At 38.0% G+C, this 25,940-nt stretch overlaps 2 protein-coding genes and 2 gene segments (V, D, J or C); 3 read left to right on the top strand and 1 right to left on the bottom strand.

The window, feature by feature from the left end:
• The window catches only part of LOC306864818 (SH3 and multiple ankyrin repeat domains protein 1-like), a gene marked incomplete at its 3' end in the record, with an annotated part of 50,596 nt that extends 44,412 nt beyond the window's left edge, over window positions 1-6,184 (top strand). Inside the window, exons 24-26 of the mRNA XM_079409056.1 lie at window positions 816-3,514; window positions 4,148-5,248; window positions 6,103-6,184. Coding sequence (XP_079265182.1) covers window positions 816-3,514; window positions 4,148-5,248; window positions 6,103-6,184 — 3,882 coding nt within the window. The remainder of the gene's footprint in view (window positions 1-815; window positions 3,515-4,147; window positions 5,249-6,102) is intronic.
• LOC306864845 (Ig kappa chain V-III region MOPC 63-like) overlaps window positions 1-25,940 on the bottom strand; it is a 684,433-nt gene that overhangs the window by 589,472 nt on the left and 69,021 nt on the right.
• Window positions 1-25,940, top strand: part of LOC306864846 (Ig kappa chain V region K29-213-like) — a 764,502-nt gene that overhangs the window by 671,504 nt on the left and 67,058 nt on the right.
• On the top strand, window positions 9,642-24,668 carry LOC306864838 (protein kinase C and casein kinase substrate in neurons protein 3-like). Its single transcript, XM_079409100.1, has 10 exons — window positions 9,642-9,745; window positions 14,013-14,081; window positions 15,118-15,274; window positions 16,530-16,765; window positions 17,903-18,058; window positions 18,126-18,301; window positions 20,665-20,785; window positions 21,048-21,121; window positions 24,075-24,154; window positions 24,235-24,668. The coding sequence occupies exons 2-10, from the start codon at window positions 14,025-14,027 to the stop codon at window positions 24,345-24,347; spliced, it is 1,170 nt and encodes a 389-aa protein (XP_079265226.1). The 5' UTR covers window positions 9,642-9,745; window positions 14,013-14,024; the 3' UTR covers window positions 24,348-24,668.

The raw sequence follows: 25,940 nt of genomic DNA, 5'->3' as shown, positions 1-25,940 counted from the left end.
TATCACAGAATGGTCCCATGTGACACGTGGCATATCTTTCAAGTGTTCGGGGGTATACAGTATGAGAAGGTTTGGTGAAAAACATTTATCATATTATTTTATGAATATCCTGACCTTGACCGTTGAACTATTGCATATTCATTGGACTCTATTAGCGCAGCAGTTCACTAAGACTTGCCCAGAAAATAAAAAGATCAAGGTTAATAAAAATCTGAAAAATCAAGGTTAATAAAAATGCGTCATGAAAAAAACAACGCCAAGAAATCCCCAAAATAGTATCTGTATACTTTCTTGACTGAGTTGAATATCTCTGGACCAGACCTCCGGTTGTAATGGCAGTCAAAGTGATGGTTGACAGATGAATGCGTTAACTTGTTGCAACAAGCACAACAGATACATTTGCCTTAGAGAAGAAAGTACATGGATTGTATTTCACATTGTGTTTTTATTAATCTTGATATTTTACAACTTTTGTGCTTTTCCTGGGATATTTCACAACTTTTGTGCTTTTCCTGGGTGAGTCGGAGCAAACTGCTGTCGTATGAAATCGTACACAGAGACCAACGACCAAGGTCTTGATTTTTGTTAAACAATGTGTTAAATTTCAGTTTGTTTTTACCAAAACCTATAGTAAACCCAAAGATCACATGGAATATACAGCACATTAAATGGACAAGCGTGCGGGACATTTTTTTTTTAAATCTCCTTTTGTGGTCCAAAAAAAAGAAGTGCATACAGAATTAGAACAACACAAGGGTGAGTAAATTATAACTTATATTATAAATGATAAAACGCTGAAATATTGTGTTGAACAGGCTGAAACTGATACCAGCAAGATGGGAGGAGCGAGAATGGGTGGTCTGAGGCGGGGCTATAGCAATGCCACGCCTCCCTCTGATGTGGGCCCCAAACAGTCCACCGCACAGCGGAACCAAGCGCCAGCGGTCGTCAAGATTGCAGGTCGGCAAATTGGGAAGGGGCTGTTGGTGAAGCAGCGCAAGGTGGAGGAGACTGGAAAGTTGGAAAAAAGTTCCATTTCAATCCCAACGATTATTGTGAAAGCGCCATCTACCAGCAGCTCTGGGCACAGCAGCCGGGCGAGCAGTGAGGATACAGAACCTTCTCCTGAGAATAATGAAGAGCATGAAGAGGCAAAGCCTCAAAACCCAGTTGTGGCACCTACACCCGCTCCCGCTCAACCACCTAGTATCCCATCAAAACTGGAAACCCTGGGCAAGAGCACAGCACAGCGGGAACGCGAACGGTACCGTGACTCCCGTCGGAGAAGCGCCTCCTTCTACTACTCCTCTGAGGAGGACATGTTGAATGAGCAAGAGTCTGCTCAGACTTCATTGGAGGCCAACACCTATGCTCGATTGCGCCCTTCTAAGTCTATCGATGAGGGATTGATCTCCGGCGATGCTTTAAGCATGCCGCCTGCGTTTGGGTTGCCTCAGTATGCATCAGCTACACCTCATCAAGCCACTACCTTCATCCACCCGTTGACGGGGAAAGTTCTTGACCCAACAAGCCCACTTGGACTCGCGCTGGCGGCTCGTGAGCGAGCACTGAAAGACGACCGGCGTACGCGTAGAGATGAACGCCACTTCGGTCGGCAGCTGTCCAGCACCGGAGCGTTTCCTTCCGCCGTCTCTACTCCAAACCAAAAACCTGTTCCTCCGTTCTACAGCTACCAATCACACACCTCCCTCTACCTTAGTGGTGCCTCTTCAACAACAAGTGGGCCAGTCCCACAGAGTCGCCCCCAGTCCCCTCGGATGCTTCGGTTAAGTGGTGGTGGAACAGGGAGCTTGGAATGGAGTGAACAGAATATTGTGGATCGAGAGGAAAGAGGGGCACCAAAGGTGCGGTTTACCGATAATCAAGCCAGTCAGTACCAGTCTCACCTTCAGGACAGAGACAATAGAGCCAATCAGTACCACACTTACATGCGGGACCGAGAAAGGGAAGGGCACAAGAGGATACCGCCCAAGCCTCCTCCCCGCAGGCCTTCTTTTATAGACAAGGAGAATGAACTCGGCACGACTGACAAAAATCCCACTGGTAATTCCCAGAATGACAGAGGAGGACAGAAGGTGGGAGAAAGTGGGATGGAAAAGGAGGGAGAGAAGGATGCAAAGAGAGGGCAAAATCTAGGGGTTGGTGAGGGTGGCGATGTGATGGTGCTTCCGCCTCCTGCTCTATCTGTGGATGTGGATGACGAGTTTGTGTTTGCAGAGCCCCTACCTCCCCCTATACAGTTTGCAAACGGAATAGAAATAGACACCCATGGAACAACAGAATATAATCAACAACAACAACAGAAGGAGCTGTCAGGATCTCAGCCACCCAAGGAGCAACAGTCTCTGCAAACGCTGTCCAAACCCCCGCAAGACGCCATGTCCCTACCAGACAACACGCAAGCTGACTCTCAGCAGACACCCGTCCATCCTTCTGCTGTGGTGCATCCATTTCTTTTCCCACCATCTCCTCTAATCCCCCCTCCACAGCTGTGTCCCAAAATACCTCCTGCAAACCCACCCCAGTCGCAACCCTCAAGCTATTCTCAGCACCCAAACACCAGCCAACCCCAACCTTTACCCTCACCACAAGCGGGAGACTCTGCTGCTTCTAGTCTTACATCTTACGACAGTGAGGTGGCCAATCTGACCCAGTCAGCTCTCTCCCCGTCCCTTCCTTCTCCTCAGATATTCCCTTCATCGAGTTCCCCTTCCACCCCAACCGCCTCGTCTGACCCTATGTCGTTGCATCGGCCTCTCCCTCTTTTCTATCCGCAGCAAGGCCACGCTAATATTTCTATGTCATATTCCACTGTGGCTGCAACTGCAGCTGTAATGACTGTCACCACAACAATGCCTTTGGAAAATACATCAGTTATCGCAGGTGACCGACTTCCTCTGGCACTTAAGGGCCGTGATTTGTCGGAGGCTGTGGTTGATTCTGGGATTGAGGAACTGGATAGTCACAGCAGCAGTGATCACCACATGGAAAACTTTGGAGAAAGAAGAGAACAAGAAGGAGGCAGAGAGAAGGAGAGGGGAGGAAGACGGAGAGAAAGCATGGAGAGTGGGATAGTAGGGGATGGAGTCAAAGGAGACCGAAGAGTGTCCCTGGATTCAACTATTTCTCACCCTGATAAATTCGCTCAAAAAACACACAAACCGCACATGCATAAATCCAAACCTCCAAACACACCACTTGCAAAAATGCACACTCAGAATATGTCAAAATATCACATGCACACAGAAAATGGACGAACTGGACCACCGCTACAGCGGCAGGCTAGCACAGCTCCTAATATGTACAGGTCAAGGGAAGAGGAAGAGCTGGAACAGGGAAGAGGAGGCGATGCTGCAGTGAAGATGCCGGCATTTATGGATCGTCGTCTGAACTCTCCTCTCTCCAACGTTAAGGCCAGCATCATAAATGAACTCAGCAGTAAACTACAACAGCTTGGTGGCTGGCAGGGTCAGGCACCACCGTCAAATCATAGGTGAGATGTCTTGTGAAATCAAAAAGAAACTCATGAAAAAGTTTGTGAAATCTTTAAGAATTGCATAGATTTCTGTATTCATTATGTGGTCTGATGTACAGCTATATATTGACTATATACCTTTTTCCTCCAACTGTATCGGAAATGGAGTGTAGGTAAAAATATATATATTATATATCCAGTATATATAAAATAATCCAGTGAGAGAGTCTGACAACAGTCAGTGCTCCACAGAGATCTGATCTGATCATCATCCAGTCTGTCTGGAATGACACGAAGATACAGAACAAATTGAGACAGACTAAATCCAGAAGAACTGTGGCAACGTCTCCAAGATGCTTCAAAAACCTACCTGCAAAACTATGTGCATGTGTACCTAGGACAAAAGCTGTTAAACGCAAAGAATGGTCACACCAAATGTTGATTTGATTTAGTTTGATTTAGCTTAAACCTCTTAATATTCTTTAACAAGCACATAGCAATCCCTGGAAAACACACACAACAGCTCAGCATTGTTGTGGCAAATGTTTTCACTGGCAAACGCCTCTTATCTAGTTTTATTGCTATTTTTCTGATTTAAATGGGCAGTATTGTTATTTTTCCGGTTTACACACTTTCATTTACTCTTCACAGGTTTCCAGGCGATCTCTCCAGCTGTGCGCCTCTCCTCCCTGCTTCTGTGCCGTCTCTCCAGCGCTCCTTCTCTCCAAACCTTCCCCCTAACTCTTTAACATCTAACTGCCCCTCTATGGCTCTGAACCCTTACCCGGTACCTTCGTCTCCTCTTCCTGTAACGTCTCTAACCCCAGCCTTAACTCCGACCCCGTTACCCCTCACCCCGACCCCAGCTCTACCTCCTCTCAAAGACTGGACGCCGTCTAATTCTCCTATTTCTTTTCCTCACGGGATTTTGTCCCCTCCATCGCTGCCCCATGCCCCCCTCTCTCCTCTTTCCCTAGCTCATGCACCCCTCTCTCCTCCATCGTTACCTCATCCTCCCATTTCCCCGATATCTCTCTCTCACGCACCTCTGTCTCCTTCCTCTGTCTCTCATCCGCCGCTTTCTCCATCCTATTCCCCCTATCCCTTTTCTCCGAAGCATCGTTCTAAGTATCGCGGTAAAGCCTCCGAGTTTCAGTTCTTTGGACCAGAGCTACGCCGTTCTGAATCTCATTCCTACACCCAGCGTCGTCGAGCTCCTAGTCCCCTCATCTCCTGCTCAGACCACCCACAACCCGGACCTCCGCGTCCATCCTCGCTCCCTCTCTTTCCGTCTGCGCCGCTGTACGGCTCTCCGTACGAAATACAGCCTCCTTTAACGCCCCCGTTGGGAGTCGCCCATCAATATGCAGAGCAGTTTTTTCCGCAAACTCCTCTCTTTTCTCTCCCATCACCTGTGGCTCCTCCTAACCCCGTGCTGGTCTCCAGCTCTCTCTCTCCTACCAACTTCCTGTCTGGAGGCTCCTCCCCATCTTGTATGGGCTACCCGCCCTTAACTCCTCCTCCACCCAATCAGTCTTTTGTGTCTAAGCCCCTCCCCTACTGGAGCAAATACGATGTTGCTGATTGGCTGACTTACCTGAATCTTGCAGAGCACCGGGAGCGTTTTCTCGACAATGAGATTGATGGCTCCCACCTGCCGTCTCTGACAAAAGAGGACTTCCTGGATCTGGGCGTGAGTCGGGTCGGACATCGCATGAACATTGAGCGTGCGCTTAAGAGACTTACAGACAGGTGAGATAGAAAGATAAGAAAAGGAGGGGAAATGAAGGGTAGATTTAGATGAACAAGCTAAAGAACATCAGAAAGCAAAGTGCGGGGTGGGATGATTAGTTTTTTGAAACCGAAAAGAAGCCGTTTATATTAGTTTTCCGAAAAATGGTCCATTTCATACAAATTTAGCTCTGCATGGATAATTCTGCCTGCAGCTTTACTCAACAATAAATAAATATTCTGCCCTTGATGTTTTTGTATGCTTTAGATGATGTTTATTAAAAGAAGTTTAGTTAAGCAAGGAAGACTTCATTTGATCACAAAACCCATTTCCTCTCTAGACTGTGACCTTCATATATACATATTTAATTTTGCACTGCCAGTCAGAGGTTTGGACATATCTATTCATTCTTTATTATTAATCTTTTCCTCAATTTAGAGTTATAGTAAACTATCAAAACTAAGAAATAATTCAAATCCAAACCAATTTCATGACTCTCCTGAAGGTTTTTACGTCTACTTGTTTCTTGTGTACTAAAAACTAAACTTTAATTTTAGAAATGTAAAAAGTCATGAGTGGTCAAGTGGACCAAACCTTTGACTAGTAGTGTATATTATAACATAAATGGATTGAGTTATGATTTTTCATACTCCATTTAAAACCACAAAAATCTTTTCATTAAACCTGGCATTTATTTGAAATTGCACAACTGACACGTGCCCTATAATTACATACAGCACACTTATCTAACTTTGCTTTTTGAATGCCAAATTCTTCATCATAGCCTGTAGATGATCAATATATCAAGCACTTTGGTTTTTTACCTCATGCTCTGCCTCCTTTCTTTTTCTTTCCCCCCTTCCATGTTTTCTAGGCTCTCCTCTGCTTTCTCTGTCTCCACTGTTTCTTCTGAAGGGCAGAACGAACACATGAGAGATGAGGTGACTCAGAGCTAGAGGAGAGAATTAGAGAGAACCAGTTAGATGATAGATAGAAAGAAAGAAAGAAAGAAAGAAAGAAAGAAAGAAAGAAAGAAAGAAAGAAAGAAAGAAAGAATTGGGTTAGACAAAAAGCACTTGGGATGAAAGGGAAAGACTTCCTCTGAAGGACAGAGGTGGGGATGATTGCAATGGAGAAGCACTATGAAATACTCGAACACTCTCGCAGAGTAAAAGCTAAAGTCATCATGAGCAAATGTTTGTCGTCCCAGCTGAAGCCAGATGGCCAAACATCTTCAGCCAATCAGAGACAGAGAGAATGTACTTTTTTCATTGATTTTTGGGATGACTAGATCAAGAGGTGTAATGAACTTTAGTAATATGATATTATTATATTAATACAAATGAGACTACTGTGCATATTTTAGCATCATGACGTGCAGGCTTTGATTCATCTAATAATATGATGATTAAAGTCAACATGAAACCAGAACCCTGTTTGCTTTTAAATACACATTTTAGTTATTCCAAAGAAAACAAAAAATGCTTATCAAATGTAATTTTCCTTCATTTTAATTTTTAACCACCAGTCATATAGACACTTTCCACCATCCAATCGATTTGCAATAGATTAAATCAAGTCCTGCCTTACATTTTTATCATTGAATGTCCTTTTTTACTCAGATATGTTGGATTATGAAAGTAAAATGGGTTGAATAATTTTTCGTGTTGACTTTAAGCAGTAAAAATAAATCATGGTAATGCCAATAATAACCATATAAGGATTAAGTATGTTAGCGTTTTAATACTGTAAGCAGAATCAGTCTTCCAAAGATCAGAACACAATGAAAGGACCCATCGTTTATATTGCTTAAGTGCGCTCTTGTTAACCTACACAAACACATACATGCACACAAACATAGACTGTGTGTGTGTGTATGTGTCTTTTGTTATGGCGGTGGTGGTTGTTTTATAGGAGTAAAGCATAACTCCATTTCATTTGAAAATATATTTAAGGAAATAGGAACAAAAGAAATATATATATATATATGTATGTGTGAGTGTGTGTATGGAAATGTATGCAGAATTAAAGTATATATATATATATATATAAATATCAGATATTTCTATTGTTCTGTACAATAATTGATGAATATGATGATACATAAACTCTGCTTAAGAGGTTTGAATAAATTATTCTCTTGTTGAATTTATCCTCATCTCTTTTTGACCAACATTGACAGAAATTATCACTATAAATAGTTTACTTTTTCATCATTTTTGCAGCTTTTACATCCCATTTGTGCTGTATGCTTTGCTACAGGGATAGTTCACCCAAAAATGGCTGCTCAGGCCATCCGAGAGTTTGTTATCCGAGTTTTTCTTCATTTGCACAGAGAAATGTAGCTAGCATTCCATCACTTACTCACCAATGGATGCTCTTCAGTGAATGGGTGCTATCAGAATGAGTATAAACAGCTGATAAAAACATCACAATAAGCCACAAGTAATCCACACCACTCCAGTCCAACTGTTAACATCTTGAGAAGATGTCTGTGTTTTGAAACAAATCCTTAAGATCCTTTTACAAATCATTAAAGCGGTCCTTGCGGACGTTGCTAAAAAGAACATTATTTTGTTGTTTTAAGGTTCAAAAACACATTATTTTCCACATACTGTACATTATTGTTGCTCCTCTATGCCACGCCTTTCTGAAACGCGCCGATTTTTACAAAGCTCATCATTCTGAGAAGCGAGGTGTGCTCTGATTGGCCAGCTATCCAGTGCGTTGTGATTGGCCGAATAGCTCAAGCTTGAGACGGAAATGTTATGCCCCTCACCGTATTGTGATGCCGTGACCCGGCGCGACGACACAAAAACAATAAAACCCATTATAAACTAGGCATTTGTTGCATCTAGTGGGGACATAATTATTGATTATAATGACTCATACTGTCTTTTTATGCGTCGTGTTGCATCGCGCCTTGTAAACATTACCATGTCTGCATTTGTGATCGGAGAAATGACAAACAACACTACACAGCTCAATACTCACGGTTGAATCATCAGTAGCAGAAACTTACTTACAGGCTTTGAGTCAGAAGCGTCAGACTGTCCTTTCAAAGTTGGAATTGTCCCACTTCTTAGAAACAGCCTTTGTGCAAGCTAGCATTGTAGGCTAACGTTACGGTTCAGGAAGTAGTCCTCCGTAAAATGCGCTGTAAAATACATGTTTAAATTAGCTCATTTAGGGGGTTGTGGCAGAGTCTTAACTTTTAGAATATCTCTTTAGTTTAGAGACTTTAGTCTTTGCAACTTCAGGGATCTTATCTATGCACAAACAGCTTGTTACACTCAAAGAGAAAGGAAAACTTGAAATCGCATCATATGACCCCTTTAAGATGTTTTAACTTCAAACCGCTAAAATATGAGTCTATAATGCCTAATAATACTTCCTCTATTGGAAAAGTCCATCTCCTGTTGTCTCTCACATCAAAATCCAGCCTTATATTTGTTTAGAACTATTTAGGACTGTTTTGGCTTGTAAACGGTGCTTGATCTGTGCAGATTTCTCTCCTGATTCAGACAAGACCACTTTTCTCTGGAGTAAGCGATATTATGGATAGACAACTTGCATTATAGCCAGAGGCAGGGTCTTGATGGATTTGTTTCTTACAAACATGCAGCCTTTGGCTTCTCAAGATGTTAATTGATGGACTGGAGTGGTGTGGATTATTGTGATGTTTTTATCAGCTATTTGGACTCTCATTCTGACGGCACCCATTCACTGCAGAGGATGCACTGGTGAGCAAGTGATGTAATGCTACATTTCTCCAAATCTGTTCTGATGTAGAAACAAACTCATCTACAACTTGGAGGAGCACATTTTCAGGAAATTGTCCTTTTTGGGTCAACTATTCCTTTAATTGTATGCTTGAACGTTGTTTCATGGAGGTAACAATCATGAGGGTGAGTAAATAATGACTGTTTCATTTTAGGATGAACTAGTCCTTACATTCCCACAGTCCACGATTGAGATAACATGACACCGGCCACTGTCCTGTTGCTGTTGCTGAGGTGATGAACTCTGATAATAAACAGTCATCAACATTCATGTTACTATACTAAGTTCAGTGCCTCAAACACCTCATATGCTTTGATTATAGAAATTGCATTAAATGAATAGTACTAGTAGTGTTTGATTTTGAACTTATGAACCTGCTCTGTGAACACACTGATACATACTAATTGCTTCACATGTTGGCAGTTTTTCGCTCTGAGCTGTGACTGGCAGAGAGCTGAAATAATACTCACATTCTACAACACACTTAAATTTCACACCTGACAACTCATTTACACTGAGGTGAGAGAGAATGTCTGTATGTCTCTGTGTTCGTGTGAGAGAAAGAAAGAGAGAGAGAAGGAAAACACACTTGCATGTACGTATGCAGCTCCGCAACAGCTGACTGACTGCACACACACCAGAGCGACGTCAGACAGACATGGGAGAGAAGTGAGGGATACTGAAGGAGGGCAGAACAAGCCAAAGAACGGAAGAAAAAAGCCTTGGAGTGACAGGTCAGTTTGGCTTTTCTTTCTGAGTTTCTGAGTAGTTGACAAACTATTTTTTTTTATAAATGTTTATATATTTAGGTGCTGCAAAATCATTTTTATTTTTTTTAAACCACTATTTGCACCCCACTTATACTAAATGGTTGTGCTGTGTCTTTTTAAAATACAAATAGTGAATTTATTCTCAGTTAATATGACACAATCTGCATGCAGAAATTAGAAAAACTAATTTTAAAATGGTTTTAGATGTATGTCACTGTTTAACATGTCAACGACCCATGTAGTATAAATAGTGTTACCCTGATTTAGTGGCTAGTGTTGTGTGTGTGAATCAGTGCAGCTTTCCAAACTAAGGAAATTAGCATTTAATAAGTTAAATAAGTAACTTTGGGAAGTGTAGTCATGACATTTGCATGTGCAACTTTCCTGAATATTTGAATATTTTATAGTGTATATTTAGCTCACACAGAAAGCTTGATCAATAGATCAGTGCTAAAATAGCTTGTTGAAATGCTTCCATTATGTTTTTTTTTACTTTACTAAAAATCTATTGGTATTTACAATAGCAAAAATGCTATATTTTTAAGGCTTTGAGTTTATTTTTTATGTTATTTTCTTCTGTATGTGTATACATGTTTTGGTTACACTTTATTTTAAGGTGTCCCTGTTACAGTGTAATTCTACATTTAAGTACTGAGTTGTATTAATGAACTACATGTACTTACTGAATGGTTAGAGTTAGAATTAGGGTTTGGCTTAGGGTTACTTGCATGTAAACATTTTATTTATTTTTTCCTATGCAATTTGTTCATATTTGAGTTTGTGGCTGTAAATGTTATATTTAATGTTCTGCAAAAAAAAAAAAAAAAAAATCCAGTTTAAATTCTTATGCATGAGTATACATGCAAGTTTGCATCAGAAATGAACCAGGACTTTTGGATATGTGTGTGTGTGTGTGCGTTTTTGTGACAAATGAGGACAATAAATATAAATACATTTGTATAATGACACAGGTATGACACGGGTATTACAAGGTGATGGTGACTTTTCAGGACATTGCCCCATGTCCCCACTTTTCAAAACGCTTATAAATCATACAGAGTGAGTTTTTTGGGGGGAAAGTAGAAATGCACAGTCTCCTGTGAGGGCTAAGTTCAGGTGTAGGGTTGGTGTAGGTCAGTAGCACATACAGTTTGTACTGTATAAAAACCATTACGCCTATGGGATGTCCCCACTTTTCACAAAAACGTGTGTGTGTGTGTGTGTGTGTAAATTTGGGGGCAAAAATTATGGCTCTCTAAAATTTCTAAATATTTTATTCTTCTATTTATGGGCTTTGGTTTGGTAGTGATTTAACTGATTCACTGTCAAAAAAACAACAACTAAAAGATACGTCTTTGTACCTTATTTACCCTAAACTTACATTTCACTGCTGGTTATACTCTGTATAATTGTGTATGTGACAAATCTTGAATCTTAAATGGTAAATCTTAGGACCTTTAAGATACATATTAAAACTTTTAAGCTTTTGCACCTTACAGTGCCACCCCAGTTACAGTACCTTTTTTTCTGAGAGTGTTTAATGTGTTCGACACAATGGGCTTTGTGTAAGAACAACATATGCTCTCATAAATAGAAAATCACTTTCTTTGGGCTAATATCGGCCCTCAAATGTGTTTCTGTCTCTGTTATGTATTTTGCACAGAACGTGTGTTTTATGAAGTGTGTGTAAGACGACCCACCAGCTCGTGTTTATTTGGAGTCGCTCGGCTGCTGGATGGAATTCTGGGGTGGGGGTGAATTCTATTTCTGATCCCGGATTCCAGTAGCATCTCACACACACATATAGACACACCCTTACAGTAAACACATGCATTCATACATGCAGATGCAGTGACGTCCATTCATGATTTTAGTTAGTTTTGTGATTTTTCTTAGTTCCCATGAGCATTATCACCATTAGTTTCTAGATTTCTGTCAGTGTTAATCAAGTTAAATTGACAGCACATTTCTGAGATGTTTATCATCAGAACTGTCTATATCCAGTTGCAGTCTCACATGCAGCCTAGAGTGATTCACACGGACAGTTGCATGCTCTGGATTAAAGCCAGAAACTCACCCTAGACCTTTTGATCAGCTGGACTTTTTTAAGCCATGCAAATACATGGATTTAGGCACAAGTCATGTTATGTAAATAGTCTTTAGCCTGTGCTGTATAGCATTGACTCGCATTCTCTTATCATTTGAAATGACTTCACACATTTACCAGTCCATCATTTTTTTAATTACAGTGATTTGTGGACCAGTTTGATATGCACTCACTCTGCAGACTCTTTAGGTATGTTTTATCAAGCAAGCCTCAAGATTTGTTGCTCTTGACATTTACTATTTTGCATCCTGTTTCTGAGTGTTTTTAGACACTAAACCACGGCAGGTGTAATTACACACCATTTTAGTCTGTGTTACTCTTGTGGAAAAATAAATGTTTAATTGTATTTTATGTGCACTTGTTGTCAGGATCATGGACCTGTTTTTGTTGTGTTTTGCTCCCCCAGTCTTTCCCTCATGTTAATTGTTAATTTGATCCCAGGTGTGTCTCCTTAGTTCCCTCGTTGTCTTTAAAAGCCCCAGTCCGTTCAGTTAGTGTTTGTCGGTCCTTGAATTGTCTTCCCTGCCTGTGATCTTCTGGATATTAAAGACTCTTGCTTAGTGAATTCCTCATCTCCTGGCTTCCGTGTTCCGTGCTTCCCGAGAGTTGTGACACTTGTAGTGTACTTAAAATAATTTTTAAACAATTATGAAAATTTTTATGCAGGCAATGCAATGTCAATGAAGTTAAAGGTCACTTAAGTGTAATTAAAGAGAGTATACTTTCATTAACATGCTTTTAAAAAGTGCACTTTGTAATGTCAAAATAAAGTTTTACTTTCCAGAACACTTTGTCATTATATTTTGTCATGCTTTAAAGAAGCACATTTATTTGAATGTGTTGACTAACATACTGAAGCACAAGTACTTGATTATTGATTATTATTATCACTGATATTACGTTACTAAATTGCAACTTCATTATTACAAATACATGCGAATCCATTACAAACAAGCTTCAATTACATTGTTAGTGCTGTCAAATGATTAATCGCATCCGAAATAAACGTTTTGGTTCACATAGTATATGTGTGTGTACTTTGTATATTTATTATGTATATACACACCCATACATGTATATATTTAAGAAAAATATGTTACATTTATATATGAAATATATTTATATATAATATAAATTATATGAATATAAATATATACATGCAAATACATGTAAATATTTTCAAAATATATACTGTATGTGTGTGTATTTATATATACATAATAACACAGTACACACAGATATATTATGTAAATAAAAACCTTTATTTTGGATGCGATTAATCGTATGACACCACTAATTAAAATATATTTTACCATACCATAACCATAAATGCCTGTCAGTACATTCGGCAGTACACTTATCCATATTTCAAACACAATATATTATGAAATTACATATAAAGACGCACTTAAGTGGGTCAAAAAACACTCTTAAGTTCAACTAACTGTGATATATTTTCATAATTTGCTAATTACATGCAATTAAGTTTTTGAAAACATTAGATTGACTTTGCACTCTTTTAAAGCATTTTATTGTTGTAAGTACTCTTTTTATATATATTATAAGTACTCTTTGCATAACATTTTATAGCAGGAGGAGAAAGTAACTTGTCAGGTGGAGTGTTTTCTTTTTCAAGAGCATCTGTACTTGTTAGTGCTGTTTGCCAAGTGTAGCATCACTAATAATATTGCTCATTTGAACAAACGGTTTAAAACGGCAGCATGTAATTCATCCTGCAGTATGTCAAAACCAGAAGATGGAAAGATCCGGCCTGGGGTAACGCAAATGTGCAGAAGGTTCAAAAGCTTGTGAAACGCTGCAGCCGAGCAGCCGTCTGTTTGCCATGAAGCCTCTTGGAGGATTGTGGCAACAAATGAGCAAACAGAAGCAGATGCCCCTGAATAAATGTCACCCGACGTGTTAATACGGGTTCAGGGGGGTAACAGCAAAACAGTAGGGCAACAGCGGCTTGAGGCTGGTGCGACCAGCAGAAACTGGGCCGGAGTGACAACTTTGGACATCTATTGGCGCTCTGAGTAGTGCGCTGCATTTATAGCCCATAACATGAAGCATGCAAATGCCTCTTCACTTACATGTAATCATGCTTAACTGTCTCTTTTGCAGCCAGCTGCGACCATGGCGGACCCTCCAACATGCCCACCTGAGGATATCGACCAAATCAGCTTCTGGATGGTAAGAAAAACGCTCTGGCACTGGCAGCATCTCAGCTGAGACGGAACCGCAAAAGTGACTGATTTGGAACACTCTATTGCAAAAAAATAGCGATATAGACTCAATTCACAGATTTCATAATTCTCAGGATGTCCAGATAACAAATGAATTACTAATTAATTACAAATTATACAGCTACTATAAGTATAGGTAACACTTTATTTTAAGGTGTCTTTGTTACACGTTACATGTACTTACTGTAATAATAACAATTAATTATACATAATTACATGCAAGTAAACCTAACCGTATAGTAAGTACATAAGTACATTAATATTACACAGTAATTAAATGCATAATTACACTGTAACAAGGACACCTTAAAATAAAGTGTAACCTACGTGTATATATAGATAATAGAGATGCACAGATACTAGATTTCTTTTCAGTTTTGACGTCGCTATAAGCTAACAATGCAGCACTCTAATATCTGTAAATACACATAGCACACAAATATCAGAGCAAGTGTCTGTTTTTACTATTCAGTTGAATTTATTATATTTGGAATGAAAATATAGTATGCTAATACAGATAGTATGCTTTGCTCTTTAATTTTAGGAACAATGTAAAATGCTGCTTTTGGAAGACACTCACTAGGCATTGAAACAGGCAGTTCATATTCAGTAACATTATTGATTTAACTGCACTGGCGCTGTCAGATTTGAACTAAACTGAGCTGGATAATGATAACACTGTTATTGAACTGAATTGAAACAACTCTGAGTTAAATTAAGCATTGAACTCCGTTTAGCTCAAAGACATGATTGTCTTCTGCAGAGCTGATAGACAACTGAAATTGAATTATTTTCACAATTGATGAATTTTACAATATTAACACTGTTCTCTTTTGAGTTATTACTGTGAAGCTTCTTTAAAACAATCTGTATTGAATAAAGCACTGTATGAAAAAAATTCAACTCGACTTGGAACCAAGCAAAAATACTACACATTGTTCATAGAAAAATAAAATCAGTTCCCTTCTGTTCTCGTCTCTTAGCCAGGAAATTACATGCGGACAGTACAGAGGACACCAGAGTCATACCAGGCTTGTAAAGACATCATCGCATGTATGAAGGACCGGGCTCATGTGGAGCGACAGTACGCCCGTCAGCTGACCGAGTGGAGCAACAAGTGGAAAGCTATCACCGAGACTCGTGAGTGTCGAGAACATATCACCAGCTAAAGGAAAACAACAGGATAACTACAGGATATTGTGTTAAATGATAGGGGTTTATCACTGAGTAGCTCCGCCCACAGTTCAATCTTATTGGTCCAAAATCCTGCTCCACATAGCATTTTCAGAAGCATTACATTACGGAAACCTGTTTCCACTGAATAAATAATGAAAAAGGTAATTGTGACTTTTTATCTCACAATTTTGACATTTGTTCCCCTGATTCTGGCATTTTTGCTTGGAATTGCAAATGTATATTGCTAGACATATGCACATAATTGCGAGAAAAAGTCAGAATTGGGATTTTATATCCCACAATTCTGACTTCATAACTTGCAATTGCGACTTTATACCACAAAAAAAGTCAGAATTGCAAGATGTGAAGTTGCAATTGTGAAAAAAATTAAAAATAAACAATTGCCTTTTTAAAAAAAAATTATTCAGTGTTGGAAACGGGTTTCCATATAACATCCATTGAAAGTTGCATAATATTTGAGCAAACTTCTGTTATCTTATTTTGGAATTTATTTGAGTATTATCTTTGTATCTTTGTCAAATAATTTGCACAAGGTGCATATAGTTAAAAAGGCCAAAACCACTTATCTATTTATCTAAATGTGGTTAGTCCAGAGATTTTGGGTTACTTTGCTTCCATAACATCTTTCAGACTAGTGGAAAAAAACAACCGACATACACAAGTCTTGATTTTATTGCAACAGCTTTATTAATTACAGTTTAATTAGTTTTATTATTAGTTAATTTTTACGGAGTACTTTGCACAATTCGATTGATTTTGTAAATCATTTTTATTCCTGAAAGCATGATGGTAAAAATAAAGTATTTTTGTCTAGTTTTTGACAGCATTTTCTGATGTATTGTAAAAAGGCAAATGCAAAATTAGTTTTCTGTAAAAATATTTTACTCTAATATGTCATTAAAATGAAACAAGATCTTTGGCTTTTTCTGGCTTTATCTGATGTTCAGATTTATGTTCTGGAAATATATGCATTTAATTAGACAATGCTGCGAGATCATTTGCTTTAATCTGAAGATTCGGTTATCATCTACCCCTTATTTTGCTCGTGGCTTTTATGAAAAGTTGCTTTTTTACATGCAACTAAAATTTGCTGTCCGTCAAGTTCAACTGCATGCAGTTGTGCTCAGTGTAATGTCATTGAATAAAAGTGTTTGTAAGTGAGCTGATTTTCACTGCTGCGTGTGTTTGTTTCTCTCAGGGCCGCTGTACGGGTCTCTCTTGCGGGCCTGGCAGTGCTTTTTCTCGTCCACCGAGCGTCTGTCTGCCCTTCACACGTCAGTCTCCCAGTCTCTGGTTTCTGAAGACGGAGAACGCATTCACTCGTGGCAGAAGGAGACGTTCCCACGGAAAATGTTCTGCGGATTCAGAGAGTCACATGACCTTGCGACAGCTTTCTGTCGTGCTCAGAAGCCCTGGGAGAAACGGTTAAAGAAGGTGATAGTAAAATGTATGCTGAGTCTGATCAACTGAACTGTTTTCACTCCCACTGTTTCAAAATCCACGCAACATATCAGTGTATTCAGGCAAGGTGAAAACCACTGGTCAGTTCTGAGATTTTGCATGTCCTCTCTCAGACTAATGGAAAGAAACATCCCAAATAAACATTTAAATGTACAGTAAGCGATTTATGAGAAACGCTTTTTTGAAAGTGGTTTGGACCAAGCACCAAAACACACTTCTAACCAATCAGCATTAAGGGGTGTGGTCACTCAGGATGGGGAGGTGGCTGTTGTATAGCATGTTTGTGAACTTGGGGGTGGAGCTATCAAGAGGGGGTGTGAATGTTTTAGCTAGGGGTGTGTTTGTTTTTGTCATTTCAAATATCAAGAAATCGCTTACTGCATAAGTGTTCATTTTACACGTTATCTGTCTGCATCTGTAGATTTCAATTTACCATGCATATATTTAAATGACGGGGGTTTTTTTTCCCAGCCAGAAATCTTTAAGTATCTATATTTTCACTTGTAACATTTGATTTATATTTTATTTATTACATTTTATGTAACATTTTATTTCTAAAAGCATGGTACAAATATGTTTTTTTTTGCTGGCTGTTGACAGGATTTTCTGATTTATGAAGTGATACAAAATAGATCCTCCAAAATCCCCACTATAAAACCTTTAACCCTGATATGTCAACAAAAATGATCATTTTAGAAATAAGAATTCTGAATGCAGTTTTATACAATGCATCTGCTCTGGAAATGTATGCAACTAATCCATGCATATGTAATTAGATAATCATATATCTAATTATATAAAAAATATTTTTTTTTTTTATTACACACTGTTAAAGTTCTAAAAAATTATTTCTACTTCAACATTTTAATTAAATGTGTTATTTTTAGTAATTGTGAAATTTACTAGTGGCTTCTCACTGAAAATAGTTTCCAAATGTTTTCAGTGTATGCATAACATAATATATAACATTCTAATACTTCAATGAGAAATGTATAGAAAAAAGATTAAATAGTTTCTGCAGTGCATAACATTCAGCAGTATAACTAAGAGCTGAATGGAATATGAAAAGCACTACATGACACTAATAATAAATCTTTGTGTCTCCATTAGCTGGAAAAGGCTCGTATGGGATATCATAAGTCATGTCAGATAGAGCAGAGCGCTCAGGAAAAAGAGAATCAAGCCAAACACAACGCCAAGCTGAACGAGAGCAAACTGTCCAAGATCCAGCAGGCCAGAGAGAAAGCCACACAGGAGCGCAGCAAGGTCAGTCAGAGATCGGACGCCATAAACACTTACTGCTGTGACTTAATGAATGTGTGTGTTTTTGCAGGCACGTGATCGTTATGAGAAGGTTCTAGAGGACGTCACTGGCTTCGCACCGCGATACATGGAGGAAATGGAGTCTGTGTTCGACCAATCACAGGAGGAGGAGAGGAAGAGGATCAGCTTCCTGAAGCAGACCTTCCTGTCTATTCACAGACACCTCGACATTACCAACAACGATAGGTTTAAAACACCTACAAGCATTTGGTTCAAATATTATGTTAGCTGCCTTATAAAGCATTAAAAAAAATTACACTTTTTCTGACATTAGCATTTCACACATTTTGAAGGAAAACAAACTAAATATTTGTTAGTGTTGTTGGATTCAGCTATTTTAATTGCAGTTGATGATTTGTGTACATGGGTTATTATTAGGGTTGGGTACCGAACTCTGTACTTTTAAGGGTACCGACCGAATTGCGTCGGCACTACCAAGTACTGATTCACATTAAATCAATCGGTACCAAATTTCGGTACCTGAGAATGCATCTGATCGCGTACGTTACAGAGAGACGGCATTCCTGTAGCTCCAATAGTAGAGCATGGCGCTAGCAACGCCAAGGTCATGGGTTCGATTCCCAGGGAAAGCAAGAGCTGATAAAATGTAAAAACTGTAACTTGAATTCAATGTAAGTCAAAGCGTCTGCTAAATGCGTAAATGTAAATCTAGGGCCATATAGTTTCCAAGAAAACGCGGACGAGATCGCGGAGTGCATTCATAAGAATTATTCTATAGCACGGGATGCCACGGAATTTGTAAATTTTTGGATGAATAAATCAAAAGTAGGTCTGTCACTTAATTCGAATCGCAATATAAACTAGTGTCTGTGAATATTAAAACGCAAAAAGACAGTTTAAATATGAATCCTGCATGTTCAACTTGCGGAGAAGCGGTTTTGTTTACATCACAGAACAGCAGCAGGAGTCCGATTTAATTTATCAAGTGAGAAGAGTGAGTGGAGCTGACTGACAAGAAGAGCGAGGTGAGAAAGACAAGACGATGGCAGAAGAAACGAAATGCAAAAGCACCTGTTTGGCAATATTTTGGATTTTGCTGTTGACTTTTGCCATTCATCTAAGGTGATTTTGCAATTTTGTTTTAAACATTTGTTTCTTATTTATTTGGTTCCACAGTGTTTGCTGATTTTCAGTTTTGTATACCTACCTATTTAAACTGTGTAGCATAAGTAATTTGTTATTTTATATTAGGAATATAGCATGGTGTATTTTTATTTGATTTGTTAATAAAAGTTAGGAGTTTGTTGTATTTTGTTGTTGCTTGAAAGTGAAAGTAAAATGCGCACTGTGCTTTTACAATCTATTTAAAAGCGAAGGAAAGTGAGGAAAAACGGGAAAACTCAAATGAACAATTGCTTGATGCAGAATTGCCGCTAATTTGAAAGTGAAAGTAAAATGTACGCTGAACTTTTACAAGCTATTTAAAAGAGAAGGAAAGCTAGGAAAAGAGGGAAAACTCAAACTAATCTGTTTTGGGCTTAATTTTTCACTGAAATAAATGTTTTTGGTATTACGCAGAGTAAAGTACTGAAAAAAGGTACCGCTGGGTACCGGCACCGAATTTCAGGTACCAATACCGATACCAATACTGGTTAAAATGTGAACGGTACCCAACCCTAGTTATTATAGTTAAAACTGCAACCAAAAACATTTTTTTTTAATTTTTAATTATTCTGCCATAGAAACATTTCTTATTTTTGTTAAGTTTAATTTGAAGTAATAAAATAACTAAAACTAAATAACCTAAAACGAATTAATAACAATGAATAAAAAACATACAGACAAATACAAAAATACTAAAATAAAATTTAATTGAAAAATAAAAGACATGAGAATCTAATTATTTATATTTGACATTTCCAAAAGCAAGTAATATTTCAGTGATAATAAATGACAATTTTCATGATCACTGGGTAATTTCTTTTTTGTAGGCAAAATATCTTAGAGTTGAGAATCTAATTATTCACATTTATATTAATAATATAAAAACACTGATTGTCTCACATAGTGCATCAAGCACTATGAGAAGTCGTGGCCTAATGGTTAGAGAGTCGGACTTGTAATCCGAAGGTTGCGGGTTCGAGTCTCGGGCCGGCAGGGATTGTAGGTGGGGGGAGTGAATGTCCATCCTCAATACCACGACTGAGGTGCCCTTGAGCAAGACACCGAACCCCCAACTGCTCCCCGGGCGCCGCAGCATAAAATGGCTGCCCACTGCTCCGGGTGTATGTTCACGGTGTGTGTGTTCACTGCTGTGTGTGTGCACGTTGGATGGGTTAAATGCAGAGCACGAATTCCGAGTATGGGTCACCATACTTGGCTGAATGTCACTTCGCTTCACTTCAAGCAGGACTTCCATTCCACACCCTTTTTCTTTTCAGGCAAATAGCGACAAGCAAAGATGCAAGTTTGTTGGAAAAACATAACTTGAGGAAATCAAGTTTGTAGAATTATAGTACTGAAAAGTTCCATTAGCTGCAGTGATGTTTCCGGTCATGTGCTTTATGTGTATTGTGTGTGTGTTTCAGTATTAAAGCAGTGTACAGTGAACTGCATCACACACTAATGTCCATCAGTGAGCCCGATGATCTCCGCTGGTGGAAGAACAACCATGGGCCGGGCATGCCGACGGACTGGCCCAAACTAGAGGTGCGTGTCATCACATGCATTCAGATATTATGAGCAGAACTATCCTTATCATCTGGCCTGATTTATTTTTGTGCCATGAACAGTTGTGATTTAGTGTTGCATCACTCTCTGAGCTTTAAATTAACTACACAACCCATTTGATAATATTGTCTTACTGCTATTCATTGCCTTTGCATTTTAATCTTGTAATCTCGACTCTGTGTGTTTGTGTTTGTGTGTGTGTGTCTGTGTTTGTGTGTGTGTGTGTGTGTGTGTTTGGCAGGAATGGAACCCACCGATTAAAAAGCAGAAACCAGGAAAGAAACCAAAAATGCACAGAGGAACTGAGGACAAAGCGTAAGCTCATCAAACTTACACAAACATGCAATAGTGTCTATATGTGTATTTTTAACCTCATAATTTTCAACTATGAAGAGACACCCATAAGAAGAATCTCTGAAACTTTTTATTTTTAAACCTTTTTTGAACTTTTCCATTTATTTTGCATCCATACCTTGTCTTCTTCCAGACTAGTGGAAAGAAAACATCCAAAATATAAAAAACAAGTGTTTATTTTATTAGACTTTTTCTATTTGCCTCTATAGATTCCAATTAAAATACATGCTGTATATTTAAAGACCTTTTCATAAAATGAGTCATAAATCTCCACTTCAACAAATGTTAGTTTTATTCCTCTTTATATTCTGAATGTGTTCATTCTAAAATGGTTTATATTACATGTTATTCCAAAAAACAGGATGCAAATTAATTTGTTTCTGGCTGTTGATGGCAATTTCCAAGTTATGGAGTGATAAAAACAAATCTCCTGAATCCCTCTGTAAAACAAAAAACAATTTTTTAACCTGGCCTAATCCGATGTTCAGATTCTTGTTCTGAAAATGCATGCAAGTTTGTGCATATTTAAATAGATAATGCCTATTTTCCATATTTAAACATTACATTTCAGAAAACTTGTAATACAAATTAATTGCCTTAATGCATGTGATTAATCAACTGGCAAAGTGTACATATTAGTTCAAATGTCTGCCCTGTTCACCTGTAATGTTCTGCCTTAACTGAGAAATTTTGCACGCAAAGTACTCTATTAAAATGTCAAAGGTAATATTAATTAAATCCAGTTAATTAGAAAAGAATTAGAATGAATCAGATTAGGAAATGAAATGTGTAAGTATCGAGCAGCAGCTCAATTAGAGCGGCGAGCCTCTTTGGGTTTGGTCTCGGCTGAGCTGATTGAGGCTGGATGAGGACTGATTGTGAGCTGCAGTCACAGAGGTGAAGTGCGTCATTTGACAAAATGTCCCGTCTATGGCGTTCAGTCCTGTGGCGCGTGATGCAGACCTTCATTTCCACTCTGATGAATGACCTGGGGGTGATTTCATCTGCACTAGTCAGTTTGATCATTCATGTATTTCTAAAAAATGCATTAAAAATGCAAAATGACAATATTTGTTTCTGGCATGATATCAGGATGGCGGCACTGAAATAAACATGAGGTCATGTGACAACAATGTAGCGTACTACTGTTTAAAACACTTTTTGCATAATGCATACTTATTTTAAAAATAGTAGGCAATATTCCGTGCATGTTGGCACAGTATGCAGTCTGAGAATATTGCATTACTTATTTTTTATTTTAATTTGCCTTTGATATTTGGCAACACTTTACAATAAGCTCTCATTAGTTATGGTAATAAATGTGTTACAGTGTGTATTAATCATAGAGATAACATAATATAAAAATGGAGTCCATGTTAGCTCAGGTTCATTAAAAAATATTAACATATACAACTTATATAAATATACAAAAACTACTCTTTTTTTTGTTTCTGACCACACAATTTCTGATCACAGACTTCTTTAGATTTACCCACCTCTAAATTTCGTGTAGGATGTTTTAGATGTATGCATTGCTTGTATGTTTTTTATATGTGTACATACATAATGTATGTTGACGTTAACTATAAGATTCATTATTTATTTATTTACTTATTGCTGGAGATTCAGCACTGAAAAATGGTAACTTGAAAAAGTCAAAAGCATCATTTCACATAACCGAATTAAATCAGGTAAGGTAAAATTTGTAGGATACATTAATCTTTTGGTTTCAAACCTCTGTAGTTTTTTTTGTGTGTGTGTGTTTTTTTGTCCTGTATTTTAAAACCGGGTGATTTCGTGTTTTTTCCTACAAGATTTTGTGTTGTTTCACTCCTTAATGAGTTTTGTAGTCCGTTCCTCAGAGATGCATGTATAAAACATGTTTCCTCCTCTGCCGTGTTTGGCTGTAGGGTCGCTGTGTTCATTGTGATTTCTGACCATCTTTAGCACTTTAACATGAGGGCCCAAAGTTGCTTTAGTCGTCTTACTCCAGTGTTTTTGGTTGAGCTCCAGCTGAGATCTCTTCCAGTGTTGTGCTGTTGTCTGATGTGGTTTGAGGACTGTAACTGCTTTAGGCATGATGGACTCTCTTAAAACAGCTTCTCTTATGCGGACACTTGGTTCTGGAGGGCAGCCAGACCTGAACAGATTGACATTTGTGAATGTCACCTTTTTAATGATGATGTAAGTTGTGCTTCAAGCTACAGTCAATGCCAGCGGCTGTAAGTCGTGTTTAGTGAGGTAATTGAACGCTTTTGAGGAAGAGCTAATCAGCGATTGTTAAATTTCACTTTTTGTAGATTTCACAGGGTTTTGTTTGAGGCATTCAGCAGTTCTCAAATGTTTCTGCTGATCAAAAGAACCCTCCGGTGTCTCCACTAGAGCTCCAGGAGATCTCAACAAAGAAACATAACACCCCCACCCCACCCCACCACCACCACCACCATTTTTGTGAATGTTTTCATGACGTTTTCATTTTACACAATTTAAACTTAATAGTTTTAGTTTAAAAACATTTAAAGTTTTAGTTTTTAAACATTCTAACCCTAACTGAAATAAAGCTGAAATAAAATATAAATATTAGATGGAAAACTTAAACTTTTGATTAAAAATGTTGTCTTGGCAACTAACTAAAATAAATACTAAAGTTACTAAAACTAATATAAAAAATAAAGCTATATAGAAATATAAAAATACTAATATATATATATATATATATAATAAACATAAAAAAAATTGTCATAAAAATGACAAAAGTACATAATAAAATAATTAAAACTAAAATTATAATGAAACATGAAACATAATGTAAAAATAAAAAAGATAATTTAAAATATTATAATACTAAAATACAGCCTGTTTGTGGATGCATCAGGATTTGAGCAGAAGATTTGTCTGTCATGTTGTGGTGCAGGGTCATGATCGGAGGAGTGCGTGTTCGAGCGCTGTACAACTACACCGGAGAGGAGCCTGATGAACTCTCATTCAAAGCAGGTGATCGTGGAGCTTCTGCAGTTAAACTGTAACTCTGAGTGTGGAGCGGTGGAGGTAACAGGTGTGGGTCTGTCTCACAGGTGAAGAGTTCCTCAAGGTGGAGGAGGAGGACGATCAGGGCTGGTGCTGGGGCGTGAAGGAGGGCGGAGTCGAGGGGTTTTATCCGGCCAATTACGTGCTGCCTGTCAAATGATGTCATGAGTTATGGAAGTTATGGAAGTAATTACAGTTATGGAAAACATACGGTGGCCATCAAAAACAATATAAATGTGAATGCCATCGACTTTTTCAACAATATCATTTAAAACAAGCTTTTTTTTTTTTTTTTTTTTTGCTTAAAGTGTTTCATTTCTGTGCATTTAACCGATACTTAGTTTGATATTTTATCTAATGCCACGACAATCATCTGTTTTATGTGTCCAAATACTTTCGGTCCACCATGTCTTTAGTAAAAACAGCAACAATCAGTGTTTCTACAGACCAAAATGAAAATAAAACATTAATGCTTTTTCTCAAATCAAACCTCTACCTCTTTATTTAATAATATAAGATGTCATTCATTTTAATTAACACATTTTTTTCCTCCTATGCTTTTGGAAAACTTCCAAGAAAGCCAGAGACCAGCAAATGATTCAAGCAGAGTCAAGAAACGCCCACTTTGTAATTTATATATTGCTTAATGAGGGTTGTACAAAAACCAGTAGGAGCTTGTTAGAAAGATTACGGGGCACTGGAGAAACAGCCTCCATTATCATCAGAGCCAAATCCATATTAGAGTTCACCTGGACTGAATTAAACTATAAATAACCTTTCTGTGCACTGACCACTTGATTATCAGCTCTGACACACAACACCACAACATCCAGGACCGAGCCGTCAAGGGAGGAATTTTAACAGGTATCCGGATAAACAAGGAGGAACAGGTGCGTAACTATGGCAACCAGTCATTTATCCTGGAATGACAGGGACCTCTGGTGGTGGATCCAAAATCACATCGCTCAAGCTGTTTTAATGCTGTTTTCCAGTCAAGAGAGAAGACTCAGAGCTCGTCTGTTTTACTGTATGCATGAGTTTTTTTTTTTTTTTTATGTTGTGCATTTGAAGTATTATAAATGCTGTTCAGTTACACTAATGTTTATTTGACCAAAATACAATAAAAACAGTAATATTCTGAAATATTATTACATTTCAAAATAACTGTTTTGAATTTTGATTCACAAATTTTTAACTGTTTTGAATTTGAATATATTTTAAAATTCAATTTATTCCTGGGATGCAAAACTGAATTTTTAGCATCATTACTCCAGTCTTCAGTGTCACATGATCCTTCCAGAAATCGTTCCAGAGATCTTTAGAAACATTATAAATGTCATTACTCTCACTTTTAATCAATTTAATGCATCCTTGCTAAAAAAAAGTATTAATTTCTTCCAAAAATAATTTTGAATATAAAATATATATATATATTAGTGTTTAGAAATTTTCATTCATGAAGATGCTAATTTATACTTTTTACTTGTGTATAAATAAATTATTAAATCTAGCACTAACTTTTAAAAATCCTAAATTCTGTAGCATCATTTGTTCACTAACAAATGTTGTGTAGCAGCATAAAGTCCGAAGCCATTTAATCACTACTATAAACTGGCTAATATTTTGTCTGCACTTATTTTGATTATGTTTCAGGCTTTATATTACAGTGTAAAAGTTCATAATCTGACTGGTAATAATAGTTATTAGTTATTAAACAGGTTTTTGTTTGGATGAGAATCAGCATCTACACTGA

The sequence above is a fragment of the Barbus barbus genome, assembly GCF_936440315.1.
Source record: "Barbus barbus genome assembly, chromosome: 46".
NCBI lineage: Eukaryota > Metazoa > Chordata > Actinopteri > Cypriniformes > Cyprinidae > Barbus > Barbus barbus.
This window is presented reverse-complemented; position numbering and strand designations above follow the sequence as displayed.

What these genes read in the sequence shown, in the direction of transcription:
- LOC306864838 (XM_079409100.1), top strand. Translation starts at nt 14,025, where the DNA reads ATGGCGGACCCTCCAACATGCCCACCTGAGGATATCGACCAAATCAGC. An exon ending in CGGACTGGCCCAAACTAGAG is followed by an intron (nt 20,786 to 21,047) that starts GTGCGTGTCATC and finishes TGTGTTTGGCAG; the next exon opens with GAATGGAACCCACCGATTAA. An exon ending in AGAGGAACTGAGGACAAAGC is followed by an intron (nt 21,122 to 24,074) that starts GTAAGCTCATCA and finishes GTTGTGGTGCAG; the next exon opens with GGTCATGATCGGAGGAGTGC.